Source organism: Prunus avium, chromosome 3, assembly GCF_965620075.1.
Source record: "Prunus avium chromosome 3, drPruAviu1.hap1.1, whole genome shotgun sequence".
Lineage (NCBI taxonomy): Eukaryota > Viridiplantae > Streptophyta > Magnoliopsida > Rosales > Rosaceae > Prunus > Prunus avium.
In genome coordinates this window covers 12708177-12726738 of record NC_142286.1, presented here as the reverse complement: position 1 = coordinate 12726738, position 18562 = coordinate 12708177, and the positions used below count along the sequence as shown (strand labels likewise).

Sequence of the window (18562 nt, the reverse complement as noted above, 5' to 3'; positions counted from 1 at the left end):
AAAGAATAGTTTGTTCTCTATTAAGTTTACATCTTTGCATGGGGTTGAAAATTTTCTACATGATCAATTAATTATTGTTATGTTAAATAAAATTTATGGCCATCGACCCAAAAAAAAACAAAGAAGAAGGTATGGCCGGCAAGTTAAAGTCCCTTTCATTAGTCCCTTCATTTTGGAATATTCAAATTCTTAATCTATAAGCGTCCGTACTCCGTACTTGAACTTCAACTTATCTTACATCACACAAGGACGTTGACCTTTTCTTCTGGCCAATTAATATATAAGCACGTAGAAGAACTTAAGGCATTGGTCATCAGTGCCGGTCCTGAATTTTTCAGGGCCCAGGGCAAAATTAAAAATTAAGCCTATATATATTTAAACTTAATGGTAAAATTAGGCCCCAATTTTAATACTTGAAAGAATAAGAACAGCTTAATCTGGAATTTGAGAAATCCCTCTTTGAGAAATCCCCCTCCACGGAAACAAACTTGATATTTCCAAATTTGCAATCAATTAGAACTTAAAAGAATTCCTGCAAAGAGAATATGTAATTGCATGAGTACACAAATCTACAAACAAACCAAAAAAAAGATAAATTCATATTTCCCTTTTCAATTGATATCAAATCATAAAAAATTACCTTCAATTGATATCTACAAGGACCAATTTTGCACTGAATAAAAGCCCACACTTTGGATTTTGGAATCTCCCCAATCTACCAACAGAAATAATTTTAACCTGTAACTAAAAGAAGATGATTCACAAGGACCAACTTAGATGGAGGCTTAGGATTTTGGATTCACAAATCACAAGGACCAACTTAGATGAGGCTTAGGAGAGGATTCAAAACTCTGTAGAAGAAGAGAAAGAAGAAAAAAAGACGAAGAAGAAGAAGAAGTAAAAGCGACCTGGAGGAGTAGAACAGGAACAGGCGCACAAAAGCATTCTTCTTCTTGAGAAGTGGAACAGACCAGATTGTTGGTCTTTTTTTTTCCTTTTCAAAATATTAAATAAGTTAATAGTTATAATAATATAATATAATACTTACTAAAAAAAATATTTGGGCCCCCTGAATAATGGGCCCAGGGCAGTCGCACTGACTGCCCCTAGTCAGGGCCGGGCCTGTTGGTCATCATGCAAACACGCATGAAACACTGATGCCCAATTTTTTTAAAATTTTGAATAAAAGTCTGGATAAGTTTCTCCACAAGTACATGTTTTAATCCTAAGGAGTTAGGTTTTTTAAGTTTTTATTAGTTCTGTTTAGATACGGGCATGAATCGATTCGCTTCAATAGAGAGCTTAACATTCGTTAATTGTACGAACTTTTTGATAGTTTAAAATCTCTACTATTAATCCAAACTAAAGTATCGGTATGATTGGTATGCGGATTCTTTTGGATCAAATGTCTACCGCTAATTTTGTGGTTGACTCCATACAAAACAAGGTGTCACTATGATAAGCATAAGAACTTTGGCTTATAACAAAACAAAAAAAAACATAAAAAAGAAAGACATATTGCTTATTATAGATGGAAGAAACTTTGACTTTTGCTTTCGTATTTTTGTCGAAGCTGTCAGTACGAGCATGATGTCTCCTAAAAATATTGTTTGATGCATGCACTGGTCTTTGTCAATGCAATGACATCCCCGTCATACAGGCAGAGTGTTCTCAATCCAACCGTCGAATATTTTTTTATACAAATTCAATGATAACTTTGTTTTCGGTGGGCAGAAATTCAATGATAATTTATGATTATTTTTTGCACCATTTACGCACACAAGTAATCACTTTAATTAAAACTTGTAAATTAGCATGATTAATTTTATAAAAAAAACTACAAGATCTTCCGTACTTGTACGTTGTCCTATATTAACAATCAGATAACGAAGTGTTTGGAGAGAGAGAGAGAGAGAGAGAGAGAGAGAGATGGACCAAGGGAGAGGAAGATCGCTTGAAGAGACACCAACCTGGGCTGTATCAGTATTTGCTTTGTTTTTCTTCTTCCTATCCTTCATCATCGACTCTAGTATTCACCATCTAACAACGGTATGCATGCATGCATGTGTATTAAAATGCTTTTATGAATCAATATTTATATGTGGTTAACATTTAATTTGGTTGTTTCATCATCAGTTTCTTAATAGAAGGAGAAGAAAATCCCTAAATAGGGCTTTGATGAAGTTCAAAACAGGTAATTACTTGCATGCCTCAAACCCTACTCTATTTTGCCACGTTTTCCAAGTTTTTTTTTTCTTATGAAAAAGTATCTGGAGAGGGGAAATCGATTTTAGGACATCGAGTGTATGGATAAATGTTCTTAATCACTTAAACTATAAGTCCTTACCCACGCTTTCCAAATTTTGTTTTCTTCATTTCCCAATTATTTGAATAAAAAAAAATATTTTATGTGAAAATGATTCCCATGAGATTTGTTCTTGATTAGTTTGTTTGATTTTGAATAGAAATGATGAAACTGGGTTTGGTATCACTGCTTCTTACGATATCAGAGGTGCCAATATCAAAAATCTGCGTTGCCCAAACTTTGGCAGACACTTTTCTTCCATGTAAATATGTGGAAGACGCAGAACCTGATGTCTCATCCGCCACGCAACTTTCAGGCTCAAACTCCACCAGTTTTTCTAAGGAAGTCAACGACGAAAATTACTGCGAGGCAAAGGTACAATAAACTTTATGGACATCTGGTGTAATGCATAATAATAATCTTGATCTACAACATAATACATAATAATAATAAATGGCAGAGCGAATTAAGGCTCACCAAGGATCAACGGACCATTTTGAAAGCTACATCGATCCCTTACATAATTATATTTTGCTTATGGCCGGCCTTTAACCTCTTTTTTCTTACCAACGTGGGGCATGAAGGCTAAATGCAACATTTTTACATCTGATAGGTAGAGAGGTCCATAGTAAAATCATTTTTGTTTATCCTTCTTGGTAAATATTTGACTCTACCGCTTGTAGAAACTTCATCTCATCATTAAAATCCCGTGCGATAACCATTTCAATTTCAATTTTTTGTTTTTATTTTTTGTTCTAGAATGTAGAGGAAAAAGATGGACAATGGAAGTGAGAATGATAATAGAGATGGGATTCAGAGGGAAGAAGAGAGGGGAGGATGGGAGGGAGGAGTAACAAAAGTGAAAACAAAAACTAAAAATTGAAATCTATTTGAAATTGTTTTCACTTTTATTACTCCTTCCTCTCATCTTCTCTCTCAATCTCATCCTCACTCCCATTCTCACTCTCATTTTTCTATATCCTCTAACACAAAAAATAAAAAATAAAAACTAAAATTGAAATGATTATCAAACTACCCTAAATAATTCTTATCATTACGTAACAAATACAGATACATAATTGTCTAAAACTATCTATATAAGAAATATTTTTTCGATCAGACAAAAAAAAAAAAAAAAATTCTTCCAGGTACAGCTAGCACTCCACTATTGTATTTACCCTTTGAATACTTTACTAGTTAAATTTACAATTATAACCTTATAACCTTACCTAATTACACTTAGAATTTTTTTTGTTTTGTTTTTGTGTGATATGTAGGGGATGGTTTCTCTAGTGTCAAGGGAAGGAGTCTTGCAACTGAACATCTTTATCTCTCTGTTGGCAGTTTTTCATGTGCTCTACTGCATCCTAACCATGTTTCTTGGGATGGCCAAGGTATCAATTCATACATCTATTATGTATATTATATATAAATATATGTACCGTTATATAGGGAAGAAAAAGAAAAGAGAAATTTAATAAGCACTATAACCTAATTGCAAAATATAAGATTCAGTTTGCTTGTCTGTGTTTTCGGATTTATTTAAATTACGGCGGACTCTAGAGTAGCTGGGCTTAGAAATCTCAATTATTTTATTTTTTTGGTCATTCGGTAGGGAGGGAGAGGAGGAGTACTATATTCGGCTCCTTCAAGATTATTTCCTACGTGAATTGAACCCGGATGCACTTGGGGGAGTGGGAGAGTTTGACCCAGTTTTCCACTATAGTGACACCCCATGTACGGCTGAGGAATCTCAATTAGCTGATAAGAAAAAGGAGAGTAGGTTGACTAGGCATAGGCGTCTGCATTGGTCTTGCTATGATTATAAATTTTATTTTATTTCCAATGGATTATAATTTAAATTGATATTCAAGCAGAAAATGAGTTCATTCATGGTCCTGGCCACAAACATGACGTAGCAACCTTGGACATGCTATTTTGTAACAACGGCCAGGATTATTTAAGGACCAACCAGCAAGGGGATCAAGTAGTTAAGATAATTTAATCTTGCACCCAAGGTCCTAAGTTTGATTTCCTCCTCTCCCAATATCGCTTATATAAAAAATGAAAAAAGGACAACCAATCGTGTTTTGATAAGTCGGTCTGTATATTTTACACATTAAACCCGGTCTAGCCCACAACTTGGAAATAATTAGAGCCTATTTATTTTAACATGTTTTTATACAAAAAAAATAAATGGACGTTTACTTGATAAAAAATTAATCAATTACTGATTTCTGACAATTTTTCAAGTTATTTAGTAGTATTTATTTTAACCCGGTGATAAAATTCATGGGACAATAGTTTCCTACCTCACCTCTCTTATCTCCTTCTAGGCAACAAGAGAGAGATTTGTAGCTGTCTATCAACTGAAAGTCTCATAAGTTATAATTAGTTATGACCTTCATTGAAATTTGATTGTGAATACCAGATGAGGAAATGGAATGCTTGGGAGGATGAGACTCGAACATTAGAATACCAGATTCGTAACGGTAATCCCTCTGCATCCATATGTAATGGTCATTGTTATTATGATGACACCCATTTTTGTCACTTCCACAATTAGTAGCATCCAAGACTTGATGAGCAATCCCTCTGCATGATATCGTTCTTGCAATTCGGCTTCATCTTGTTACTAGATTTTGCACAATTCTGTCTGGATTTTTTTTGTTTCCTTCTTTTGGATTTATATTTGTTTAGAAGGAAATTATGACTGCAAACACGGTTTTACGGCCGATTAATGATAATCAAATTTCTTATGTGTATACAGATTCAAGGAGGTTCCAGCTTATCCATCAAACTCCTTTTGGGAAAAGACATTTGAAGTTCTGGAGTAAACATCCTCTGTTGCTTTGGCCTGTAAGTCATAATCATATTAACTCATCAAGTTTGAAAGCTCTTATGATGTTGGGAAGAGAAGTAAATTAGATTAAGACTTAATTTGTTGTTTGTTTAATTTAATACAACAATGTCAAACGGAAAATAGAAGGTCCATGGTGTTCATAGTTGAAGTATTACACATTTATCCTTACATTCGAAATCTTGTATTCAATATCTATCGATCCAAATTTTGGTTGTATGTTGGAGACAAGGTAAAGATAAATGTGAACATATAGGCTCCAAACCCCACGCACCCAATGAATATTTGTGTGTAAATCCTCGTTTGTACTAAATAATAATAATAATAACAAACAACAATATGGACTCTGATATGGTTTATATATAGGTTTGTTTTGCTCGACAATTTAGTGGTTCAATCTCAAAAGCCGATTACATGACGCTGCGAAATGGGTTCATTGAGGTAAGCAAGATCACATAGATACATGTCATACAGAAAAATCAAGAAACAAAAATCTCATTAAGAAAAAAAAGAAAGTAAGAAACAAAATATTAAAATTACTTTTTTACAACTTGGATCTGATGTTTTCATGTTTGGATTGCACAGGCAAACTTCACCAAAAGTAGCAACTTCAATTTCCTGAAATTCCTTGCAAGAGCTTTCGATGACGACTTTGAGCAAGTGGTTGGAATAAGGTAAAACACTATACATTTTTCTAAGTAGAGCTTATCATTTCATGAGATGACTCTTTAACATACATTTTGGAACTCTTTTTGCAGATTTTGGATCTGGCTCTTCTCCATCCTTTTCATATTTTCCAGTGCACATGGTAAGACAACTGCAGCATTTTTTATTTATTTTAATTCTCATCATTTAAGCTCTTGATGCTGAACGAACGTGGGCTAATGACGTAGGATTAGAATAAATTCAGGGTTCGGTTCTCTTCAACATAAGTTTTGAAGGACATTTATGCTTAAATATGTTGACAAATAATGGTGGTAACATTATGCCTTGATTTTTTATTTTTTTATTTTTTTTTGCAGTGTTTTATAACCATTATTGGCTACCATTCATCCCCCTACTGGTACAACACATGACATCATCTTCTATATATATAACAAAATATTATTTGAAGACTTCAATTTTTTTCTTCTTAATTATATATAATATTCTGTCAATATTTCTTTCGTGAAGATTGTTATAGTTGTGGGTGCAAAGATGGAAATGATCATAACCAAAATGTGTGTGGAGAGTTGCAAGAATCCCGTCATTCGAGGTTGTCTTGTAGTGAAGCTCAATGATGACTTGTTTTGGTTTGGTCGACCACATTGGCTTCTTCATCTCATCCAATTCGTCCTAATCCAGGTAGATATAATCATATAACACAAGCATTTCAAATTTCTTCATCAAACTAGATCAATAAATTCGAAAAAAAGCCAACAATATAAGGTGAATTCCCGACATGACCTCGAAATTGTAATGAAACGAAGATAGAGTTTAAGAATTGAATTGGATAGCTCGCAAAATTGAAGTAGGAAATGAAGATAGAATTTAAGAAATTTTCATTTTGTGGGGAATAAATTATAAGGTGTTGATATCCTATCATTTTATGAGGATTGTAACTAATAAGTTTTCTTCATTACTAATCTTTCTACCTTCAACTCGAAAATTTGAAAGTTGGCCTCCATTTATTCTTTCAACGTAGGTTGAATCTAGTGAGATATGCAATTCAATCTAATCATTGGCTCCAAATGTGACCAATGAAAATATTGCAGGTTCAATGGATATAGATCATGTTTACATATAGTTACCATATCTTACTTGCTTTTTTTTTTAAATAAAAAAAAGCTTATTCATGGTTAGGTATTCATGCATGTAAATAACAAAATAATTTCTTGTCATACAATTGTTATGTTGTCAGATTGTGAATTTGAATCGCATCAGTCAAAATCAACCTAATTATAATGGTCGAATTTTACAATCTACCAATCATTTATTAACAACATTGGAGCAAGAGGATAGTGTGTGTATATATATATATATATATATTATTAAAATTATGATAGAGGTTTTGAATAAAGTATTTGAATGGATTGCAGAACTCCTTTCAGCTGGCATTCTTAACGTGGACATGGGTATGTAAATCTTATACATGTTGGAAAATTCCATCAATTTTCATATTCTAAAGCTTATCCCATATTGGCAATAACAGTTTCAGTATGGCCAAGGGTCTTGCCTAAATCGCAAAAGGGAAGTCATAGCCATAAGGATTTCCATGGGACTTCTTGTGCAGTTCATTTGCGGTTATGTGACCCTACCTCTTCATGCACTTGTTACCCAGGTAAGAAAGATGTATATATATATGTAAGATTGAATGGATTGAGCTACAAATCATGCATAATTTCAAATCAAATGACATCTCTTATTTTCTTTTTTCTTTCCCCATAATGGTTTACTTCATAGATGGGTTCTGGCATGAAGAAAGCAGTGTTTACTGAACGTGTAGTAGATGGCCTAAAAAACTGGCACAAGAATGCACGACACAGGCTCTCCAAGAGCAGATCCATTTCCAAGAACAGTGTTGAAGCAACTGACTTTTCCATTTCAGATCAAATGAGTACTGAAATACTAGATTTTGAAAGTTTTCCACATTCAGTCGTGGAAAGCTCTTCTTTTACCTCTGAAATCATAGAAGAGAAAGTCCCACACAATTCTCTTCCAAAACCAGATACAACAAGTATATCGATTCCAGAAATCACCAAAGAGGAAGAAAATCCAAAGATCAATGGAAGAATGATAACTTATGATGGTGAGATATCATTTGGGAGTAGTTGGAAATTAGAAAGTAGCAAGCGAAGTGGAGTGAAATCACTTCAGTACGTAATTGATGAAGATCATGACGTCAACTACTTTTGATAAATGATCAGCAAGAACATAACTCCTCACCTTGGAAATGCTTCACGATTATGTTAATATTTGTATAATAACAAATAAATGAAGTTTTTGGAAATATTAAGAAATTCTTCCAAACTCGGTAGTAAATTAGTAAAATCATAGTATTATTGTGGAGGTAAGATTTCACACGCCAATGACATAATTACAAATGGACAAGAACATAGATAAATAGACAAGACTACTCTAAACAAGTGCGAAAAAGGGATTTGCGCTCAATCACACATTGATTAGGAACACATGACAACGTTTGGTTCAACTGGCAGGGGATATTCCCACCCATAGGCTCAACTAAGGTTGGGCATCGGGACCGGAAAACAGGAACATCGAGCCGGACCAGATGGAAAAAACCGGTTGACAAAAAAGTCAACCAATCAGCATCGAACCAACCCGGAACGATTCCAATTTTGGTTTCACACCTTACCAAACCGGACCAGATTGGTTGTGTATTATTTTATTTTATTTACAAAATTATTTAAATCCAATGCTACATTTTTAATCTCATAAACTAATATTTCCCCAAACCCAACTTCAAAACATCTCTTTTTTAGGCCCAATATCTTTCTTTGTATAAAATTGGATTATTTGTTAATTTTCAAACCCAAAAAATAAAATTTGAGTTGGAATTTGTATAAAAAAATAATTTGAAATAATAATAATCCGGCCAATTTTATAATTTCTTTCACTAAAACCTTATCGAACTGGACTGGTTAAATAGTACCGATTTTGGTTCTGATTTAATGTGAAAACCGAATCAAACCAGACCGAGCCCACCCCTAGAATCAACACCTTTGAAGCCCATCAGGGTCATATAAGAAAAGACCCACTAGGGTTAATGCACCCATTAAAGTACATCTGACCAATTAGGCCCAATCACATGCCACAATCGCCGTTACATGAGTAATGGCACAAGTATAACCTGCATTAAACCTATTAATTACCCCACGTCCTTCAGGACCTTGGATTCTGCTTTGGAACTCGAGATAGGTCGTGAACATGTTCGACATCCACTAGGTGTCGGGACTGCTACCCTTAGCCCTTGGTTTAGATTATCTAAATCGGTTCGACTCATGTCGAAAATCCGACAAAGCCTCCCCTATAAATATAGCATTTCCAATTATCAACCTACAATAGAGCACTTCTAAATTTTCACAATACTCAACCACCATAACATTCACAGTCCAATTTAGGTTTCAAAACCCCAACCAAACATATACAACATAAATAAGTTATCCTAATAGTTTTGGGCATATAAGAGCATATTCTAAAAATAACACACTAAATATTACAAAAGTAGATAGTTTTTAGGGATATTTGTAGAAATGTCACATGAACTTATACATAAGTTTCAATTTGTCACCTTAAAGAAAAATTTAAGCGATGTCACCTTAAGTTTTCAAAATTCATGATTTGTCACCTGACTTTAACATCATCCAATTTTCCATCCATTTTGAAGGGTATTTTAGTCTTTTCAAGCAAGAGGGTTTTCATAACTTTATATTTAAATTATATAAAAAAGAGGGTTAATATTAGAAAGACTAAAATACCCTTTAAAATGGATGGAAAATTGGATAATGTTAAAGTCAGGTGACAAATCATGGATTTTGAAAACTTAAGTTGACATTTTACTTAAATTTTTTTTAAGGTGACAAATTGAAACTGATGTATAAGTTCATGTGACATTTCTACAAAAATCCCTAGTTTTTAAGGGGAAAGCCTACAAGTTGAAGAGGGTATGTGAGCACTATATAGAGCCTCAATGTGGTGCAATCGACCTCAACTATCTATGTCTTGGAGGCGCAAAACAAGGAAGAAACTAATAACCTTGATAAGGGGACAAAAATAAAGTTTTAAATTGTTTAATATGAACATACTAACCCTCAGTTTTCACAAATACTTAAAATAAATCTCTTTTATAACTAAAGTGACCATAACCATTTTGAAACTCAATAAGCTTTAACTAAAATCATGATAAAGCGAAAATATATCATGAAGTATAAGTCATCAACTCAAAACTGCCAAAACAAGTTCAAAACTACAATCTATTTCATTGAAGGAATTCGAACCTTGACCCTCAAAGGAGGAAGCTCACTCACAAACAACTACACCAACCTTATTTTTGTGATATTTTTCAGTTACAAGGTATTTATGTTAACAGTCAAATGATTTTGTTAAATAAAAAAATAAAAAATTCATTCATGTCAACACCCATTCGCACAAGATTTGTACCAAATCCCTCATGCTCTAGAAAGTTACAAAAATTTATAAGTTTTAAACCCTTATATATTATATTTGTATTTTTTAGGTTTATATAATAGAAAATTGAAAAAAAACAAAAACTAAAACTAAAAACAAAAACAAAAACTGCAACAAAAAAAAAACATTGCAATGTGTAATTTAACATTATTCTACTACTCTATAACAAAACAATGTAGATATCAATGTTGTAAACAAAAAAAAAACTGCAAACAAAAACTGAAATTGCAACCAAAAAAAAAACTGCAATACAAAAACTACTCTATAACAAAACAATGTAGATATCAATTATGTAAAAAAAATTAAAAAATTAAACTTAAACATAAACAACAACAAAAAAATCAATTCTATAGAATTAGAAATTGCACTGCAGAGTCTGTGTAAAAATGCACCTATTAATAAGCGAGGAACCAAAAAGTCAAAACCATGATGAAAGTACTAAAAAAATCAAAAGACATATCAATTGTTGATAGAATTGTATAAGTTCTATATACTTCACACATTCATACTAAAATTCAAATGATCCCTAAACAAGTGTACATGAAACGAAAAATGCTTAACAATTTCCAGAAAAACCAATTATACAGAAACGGAAACTCATGAACTGCATATGAATTGTTCATCTGAATTGGTTTCTAGAACTCCTAATGTAAACACCATGCTTTAGGGTTCTTGTGATGTTCATATTCTCATATGTGTTTAATGGATTCCTTTGTGTTTTCAATCTATGTAAATACCATGCATAGATTGTACTCTGGAGTACAAGCTTTGTGTAAACATCATGCATTAGAGCATACTTTAGGAGAATATATGCAATTTGATCTACACACCAGGGACTTATTTTAAAAAATCTTCATGAATGAATCTGTACTTGTATACTCGCTGCCATAACATGATATTCTCATATGTGTTTAATGGATTCCTTTGTGTTTTCAATCTATGTAAATACCATGCATAGATTGTACTCTGGAGTACAAGCTTTGTGTAAACATCATGCATTAGAGCATACTTTAGGAGAATATATGCAATTTGATCTACACACCAGGGACTTATTTTAAAAAATCTTCATGAATGAATCTGTACTTGTATACTCGCTGCCATAACATGATTAGGACGATTAGGGTGGATTCTAAAGCCTTACCATCTTGTCTTAGATTCTTATTTTCTTGTTTTCTGTTTTTGTGTTTTCATTTCTGTTTTGTGTAAGAAACTGCATTGGATCACTCTATCATCAATCCCTGTGAAATCGACCTCGCACTTACATATGCTATACTACGTACCCACTACTCATACACTTGCAAGTATCACAAATTGAGGGTCTATCTGAATCAATTTTGGAGCAGCTGAATCTATGCAACAAGGATCATTTTATCCAGTCCTGGAATTGTGATCTTAAACATTTCTAAACACACAACACAACTTTAAGTTGTAAATTGTTTTCGTAATGTGGTATTGGGTGCTAAATGGCCTCTATTTTTATTTGTTTAAACTTTTCAGGGTATGTTTTTCTCGAGTTGGAGATGCAAGTAATGGGGTTGGATTGTGAAGATTATATGTTATCGTGACACTAGATCATTGGAGTATGAGAATTCTTCCCTTAATATTATGTAATGAGATTCAAGTGAAATGAAATAGGAACTTTCATATCTCAATTTTTATACCATCAGTAAAAAGCTAATGCATTGGTGTTCTCATATCTTTCTTTTCACAACTGTGTTTAACTCACCCTTGCATACTTTATCTTATTTTAAGTAATTTTTTTTATTTGGAATTGAACTTGAGCTTGGTTAAACTATATGCAAAACAAAACTACAGAGCAGAGGACACTGCTACGCATCAATAAGAATAAGTCTCTTGCAAGAGACCAAGTGAAACAGACTGCCAACGTGGTCTAGCCAATGAAAAAGATAGACTTGCAGACCCGAAGTCTCAGGTTCGAATCCCCATTGCATCATAGTTGTGTGTGTGTGTGTGTGTGAGAGAAATACCCATCCCCTGTAATTTAGACTATCGTTTATACTAAAAAACAGACTATAAAAAAAAAAATTAAAAACAAGAAAAGAATCCCACATTGAAATACCTCCTCACTGGTATATTCGCTATGACACGTGGCAGCCTCCCAAGTTACTCCCATGAATCCCACATTGAAATTTAACACCAAGAGGACACCCAAAACCTCCATAAATAGAGCCCCTTGCCACTAGGGTACACAGTAATAGCTACTTGACACTTATGCCCTTGCTTTGTCAATAGTTAACTCCTCTCTCCTTCGGCTAACTTTAGCATCGGAAGGCCTTCAGGCGATACCACATCGGTGCCTTAGGTCTTACCTACTACTTTCTTCTATCTCTTTGCGTAGATAACGTTCAACCTACCGAAGGAAAGTCCTTACCGAAGGTAGATCTAATCCCTCGATCATCCACCTCATCTTTAAGTTTGGGCCCACTACTAGTCATCTAGTTTTGATTACAAACAAGTTTCTTCTCTTTGATTTTTGGTGAATAGATGAGTTATTCAATGATGGTTGTCTTTACTTGAGATCCTGAAGGGAATACTAAGTTCTATGCATTTCTCAATTACACAAATAGGATAATGAGCTATCTAACATGCATTTCAACTAAATACAAAGAAGCCGAAGTAAAATAGAAACTTAGAAACTCATACAAATCCTATTTAACTCAAAATCTTTCTAGGCTTATGAAATTTTGCATCATAGACTCTCTACAACTAATTAAATAGAGGGATTAGAGCTGTAGTTACCATTGGAGCGAATCTTGAACCCTGAGAAGGTGTTCAAGTAGAGTGATTTTTGATCTCTCCTTGCTTGATAATCCACTATGGCTCTCCAATAGGTACAATAGTGTGTTCAAGTAAGACAAGTTAATGACTTAAATGGGATTTGTATGAGTTTCTAGGATTCTAGTTTTGCTTCCCACTTCTTTGTATTTAGTTAAAATGCATGTTAGATAGCTCATTAGCCTATTTGTGTCGTTGAAAAAATGCATAGAACTAGTTTTCCCTTCACTATGTTTCTTTGAAATCAAACTGAAATTATTTTGTTGTTATGCATTATTGTTTTAAAAAGAATAATACTACTCTTATCACATTTGTATACCACATTCCAATACCATCTTGTGTAGCAGATGAAGTGGATAGCCACATCAATTAAAATTAATTTAACATTTTCTTTGCTTTTATAATTTATTGACACTTTTTAATTGATGTGGTTGTCCACTTCATCTACCACATTAGGTGATATGAGAATGTGGTAAATTAAGAAAAATATGATCAATACATAATAAAACATATATTAGAGGTTGATATGTTTTTTGAATTTATATACGTATATATATATATAAGATACAGCACTCATATATTTTATATTGGCGTTCAACCTGCCCTTGTGGTTAAGTGCGCTTGCACTAACTCCTACTGTTCTTGGGTTCGAAGGTTGGCACCACATTCTCTACAAAACTCATGTATTTTATATATGCAAGCATTTGCACATCTAAGCCCATTTCGTGCCTTCTCTCTCTCTCTCTCTCAACATGCATGCGTTATCATGTTCCAACTATATATTAAATTCAAATTCTATGAACATATAGTATCATGTACGCATTTGCTCTTGTCCCAGCTCATGTCATCTAAATTCCCCATAGGTCAACGAAAATAGATATATATATTTCTACGAGCACGCTTGCTTACTTTGAGCCTACAGGCATGTTAAAGTGTTAATTATACTTGAAGGAGATCGTGCAATGTTGACCTTCGAAAGTGCTGGAAATAAAAAGGGTGACCATTCGACGTCCCCAAGGGGAAAAGGTTATAGCACCGAACTTATAAAGGCACCCTGATTGAGCTCTTTAATGGCATAACTAATCAAATGCAAGGTCAAAAGTAACATACTAGACATACACATTTGGGAAGTGGAGACTCGTTTGATGTATATAGAATCCTTTTTTCTTTTGAGAGAATCATATATATATATATATATATATAACCTTTTTGTGATGTGAATGTATTGATAATCTATCGATATGGTCGAAAATGTATGGATAACTTGTCAATACTTTTTATTAGCAAAAAGTGTTGAAGTTTTTGGATCTGCCCGTTGGGTCCCATTCTAACAACACCGTTATTGTCCCCACTTTACCACCTGCCCAATCCGTCAGGTGTGAGGTTTTATCACAAAAGGCCTCAATATTAGTTAGAGTGTGTTAATTCTATTTAAACCCATTTGTTTTCTTTCACCTCACCGATGTGGGATTCCAACAAAAACGATGTACATTGACACATTCTATGGCATATCGACAGTACTTCTGTGAAACCATGCAATTTGAAGTGGCCAGCTCAGAATTTGCACGAGAAATTAATTTGTGGCACCATCAGACAAGACAAAGTGAACTGAATCTCACATATGATTCCACTAATAATGAGTTCATAAAATGAAAATGAAATAAAAGAATCAAGAAAGTACTATAAATAAGCCTCTGTGAAAGCTTGATTTAGTACTGAGGTTGAAGCCTAAAGTGAACAATGGCAAGCCTGAATTTCTACTTATGCCTTGCCTTGGTTTTCCTCATCGTTTCTAGGTCAGAAAGTCGTCCCCTGGACCCCAATCTAGAGAGGAAGAATATGACTAGCATATTATTGAGACAATTGCTTCAAAGATCAAAAGAACACAAGTTAAGGTTTCAAGAAGATGATGCTGTGGTTGTTGGAAGCCATTCCCACACAATGCGACGAAGTCCTGGAGGACCCGACCCTGCTCATCACTGAAACTGAATCAATCTTGAAAAATATTCCATGGGAAACTTGAAATGCAGAACACATAAGATTTGTAATTCCTCTATTTGATTGTGGAGGATTAGTTTGAAGTGCAGGTACTCCAGAAAAATGCTTCTCTGTATTCTAGTTATATGCAAGAGAGAAGTTCTTTTCCATATCACGGCTCTTCTTAATTTTACCAAACGAAGCTCTCTTTTTTTTTTCCTTCTTCTTTTAATCAACTAACAGTAGTTCTTTTCGTAAAGAGAAGTTTTCTTTTGTTATTTCTTTACTATATAGATATAATTATAGAAATGTCACACGAACTTATACCTCAGTTTCAATTTGTCACCTTAAAGAAAAACTTAAGAGAAATGTCACCTAAATTTTTCAAAATCCATGATTTGTCATCTGAATTTAACACCATCCTCTCTCCCTTTCTCCCCCACCAAAACACATCGCACAGGAACCCTCCTCCCCCTCCCCCCTATTTTCTCTCTCTATCTCTCTCTGAGCATGTATAAAAAAAAATTATAATGATTTTTCCATTTTAAAAATGCCCTTGAAAGTGGAAAGACTAAAATACCCTTAAAATGAATGGAAAATTGAATGATGTTAAAGTGAGATGACAAATCATGGATTTTGAAAAATTAAGGTGATATTTCTCTTAAATTTTTCTTTAAGGTGACAAATTGAAACTAAGCTATAAGTTCAAGTGATATATCGACAAGAATTCCTTACTATTTATCAGTCATTGATTAATGCTCAAAACCAGTTTCTATATTCAGGCATATGATTTTTGCTTAGTCATTTATAAATTATGAGGATATTGTTTGAAATTTATTATTATTTGGGAATTTTTTACAATGATCTACTATTTATTATTTTTTGTTTCTAGTCTTTAGGAATGCTTCGAAAATAATTTATTTCTTTTTTCACAAAATAATATAAATTTAATGTTACATAATGAAAGTATATGTTACTAGGATTTCGTAGCATTTTTTAAATGAATTTTTGGTGAATTGTATAAATTGAAAAATATTTGAAAAAAATTAGGAAATTAGATGAAATGACACATGGCAAAATAGCAATGGGATACGTTTAACATCGTGAAGGGTAATGCTAGAGACACCATCCTTTTTATACCACAATTGTATACCATCTGATGTGGAAGATGATGTGGCATACCAAATCAGTTAATATAGTTACATATATTTTAAATTTTTATTCTCCTCTAATTAAAGCACAAAATTCATTGAACACAGCTAAATCTATTTTATCCTCCCTTAATTACAGCACAATTACCGATAGGAGTCTTTCTATCTCCACTCTCTCTTCTTCCTTCTTCCTACATTGTCTTCTCCACAACAATGTTATGATTGCCGGATTTTTTATTGGTGTTAAACAAAATATCAACCCCTTTCCTCATGTTGGCTGCCATTTTTTGTTCTTTGACTCTTACGGCCTGCAACTAGTGGTCAATTTCGCAGCACCAAAAAAAAAAAAAACTAGTCGCTAAAATGTGGTGGAAAAAGCAGCTAATCCGATAAAAACTCTATATCTTCATGGACTCCCTCAGAAATCTAACTAAACTGTTCTTGTAAATCTGAAATAATATAATTTTTAGAAACAAAATCCAACTACCTTTCCTTGTTGAAGTCTTAAAAAAAAGGGATCATGATGGGTTTCCAAAATTATCAACCTATCCAAACAAGAAAAACATGGCGAGGAATTTTCTGGGAAGGTGAGTTGTTGTGGGTTATCTTTTTAGTTGCGATTTCATTTCATTTTTTAGACCGATGGGAAGTTTCTGTTGCATCAAAAAATCTTAGAGAGAGAGAGAGAGAGAGAGAGAGAGAGAGAGAGAATATTAGCATCGTCGTCGTCATCGTCATCGTCGTCTTCAGCGACTGTGGCTGTCGACAAGGCGACGAGCGATCTAGCAATTGTGTACCAAATTCCAAGAGCTATTTATTTATCTCAACTCACTCTTCAGATCTAGATCTACAATGTAGAATGGAAGGGATGTGTGAATCATGGTGCTCCATTCGTCATAAATTCGATGGTAATGCACCTGCCCATGATGAAGAGGGAGAACTTTCAAAGGGGTCGATGATAAGAAATTGTTGTATGAAAAGGGTGAGAGGGAGGAGGAAGAAGAGGAAAGATTAAAAATAAATCTTACGGGATCGGATCATTGTTGGTAATTTTTATCAACAATATTAAAACCTTGCAAGTGCACAAATCAAATGATAGTATAGTAAGCAAGCAAGGGTCATTCCCACAGAGATTGTAATCTAAAGAGATGTTTATCAATGTCGCACAAAGAAAACTAGAACACAATTAAACACGAAAACAAAATAAAGATTGAAATCACAAGGACTTCCACACACACGCCAACACCAAGGGGGTTTTGATTTGATTTTGTAAATAAAAGAAAACAAAATAGAATTTAAATTAGAGTTTAAGAGAAATTAGTTTAAAATCAATCAAGAACAATAGTTAGGACTCACTATCCACCTCCAAACAATCAATCAATCCATAAACAACAATAGATAATCAATTTCTAGCAAGCATATGATGACGACACTCACAACAAGATCATGGCATTTGACTCGAGTTGTATGATTCTCTCTTAAGTGTATGTAAAGTGTATGGCATTTACATCAATACGTGTATTCTTAATTGAAATCCAATATGGCATTTACTCAAATTAACAATCAAGAATCCATTAAGATCAAAGAGAATATGAGTGTCACAAAAACCCTAAAACATGGCATTTGTTATTAGGAATTCAAGAATCGATTTCTCATAACTAGTTCTTAACCCAATTATTCGTTGCAAGCAAGAACACATTCAATATGGCAATTGACCTATGTTCTACAACAATTTAATTCCGATACATGCTTCAAAGTTAGCTACTCAAAGAAACAAAAAACTCGCTGGCAGCTTTCTCCTCTTGCGCGGTTGATCTCCTTAGGACGTGAATGCTTTGTATGGGGCCTTGGATGGCCTTTTACATGACTTACATCAAAGTCCTAAACCCTAAAATTGACTGAAAAGTCGTCCAAGAAGTCTTGGTAAACAAGGAATCCAAATAGGAAAGTAAAGATCACAATTCCTAACTCCACAGGGAAATACAGCTCAACCCAATTGTCGCACGATTTGGGGATCTTTGGCCTTCTAGAAAAATCAGTAAAAATATATTTTAGAAAGATAAATGTCTTATATTTCCAACCATATATAGCACGTAACTTGGAAAATTCGGGAAGGCTTCTGTTTCTTCACATTCACGTAACATGTACGAAACTGTCCTGTCTGCATGTGGGCTAACTTTACTTGTAATACTGTACCAATTGGCTTGGTAGAAAATTCTAGAAAAATCACATATTGAACTTCAAGGTGTTAGCTTTCATCTCCAATTGGCCTTGCGCTAAAATTCC

The 18562-nt window shown here is 33.7% G+C and overlaps 2 protein-coding genes across 2 annotated transcripts; both read left to right on the top strand.

Moving 5' to 3' along the window:
• Positions 1-1903: 1903 nt before the first annotated feature.
• Positions 1904-8097, top strand: LOC110769069 (MLO-like protein 12). Its single transcript, XM_021972969.2, has 14 exons — positions 1904-2049; positions 2137-2194; positions 2466-2680; positions 3583-3699; positions 4737-4797; positions 5076-5164; positions 5532-5606; positions 5751-5839; positions 5924-5973; positions 6188-6228; positions 6339-6509; positions 7244-7279; positions 7357-7485; positions 7608-8097. The coding sequence occupies exons 1-14, from the start codon at positions 1930-1932 to the stop codon at positions 8058-8060; spliced, it is 1704 nt and encodes a 567-aa protein (XP_021828661.2). The 5' UTR covers positions 1904-1929; the 3' UTR covers positions 8061-8097.
• A 6791-nt stretch (positions 8098-14888) lies between these two features.
• On the top strand, positions 14889-15131 carry LOC110769061 (CLAVATA3/ESR (CLE)-related protein 4-like). Its single transcript, XM_021972960.2, has one exon. It carries the CDS (start codon positions 14889-14891, stop codon positions 15129-15131), a length of 243 nt encoding a protein of 80 aa, XP_021828652.1.
• Positions 15132-18562: the final 3431 nt, after the last annotated feature.

Coding starts and splice junctions, on each gene's coding strand:
- LOC110769069 (XM_021972969.2), top strand. CDS start 1,930: ATGGACCAAGGGAGAGGAAGATCGCTTGAAGAGACACCAACCTGGGCT. Junction 5,840..5,923: donor GAGCAAGTGGTTGGAATAAG/GTAAAACACTAT, acceptor CTCTTTTTGCAG/ATTTTGGATCTGGCTCTTCT. Junction 6,229..6,338: donor TACCATTCATCCCCCTACTG/GTACAACACATG, acceptor TCTTTCGTGAAG/ATTGTTATAGTTGTGGGTGC.
- LOC110769061 (XM_021972960.2), top strand. CDS start 14,889: ATGGCAAGCCTGAATTTCTACTTATGCCTTGCCTTGGTTTTCCTCATC.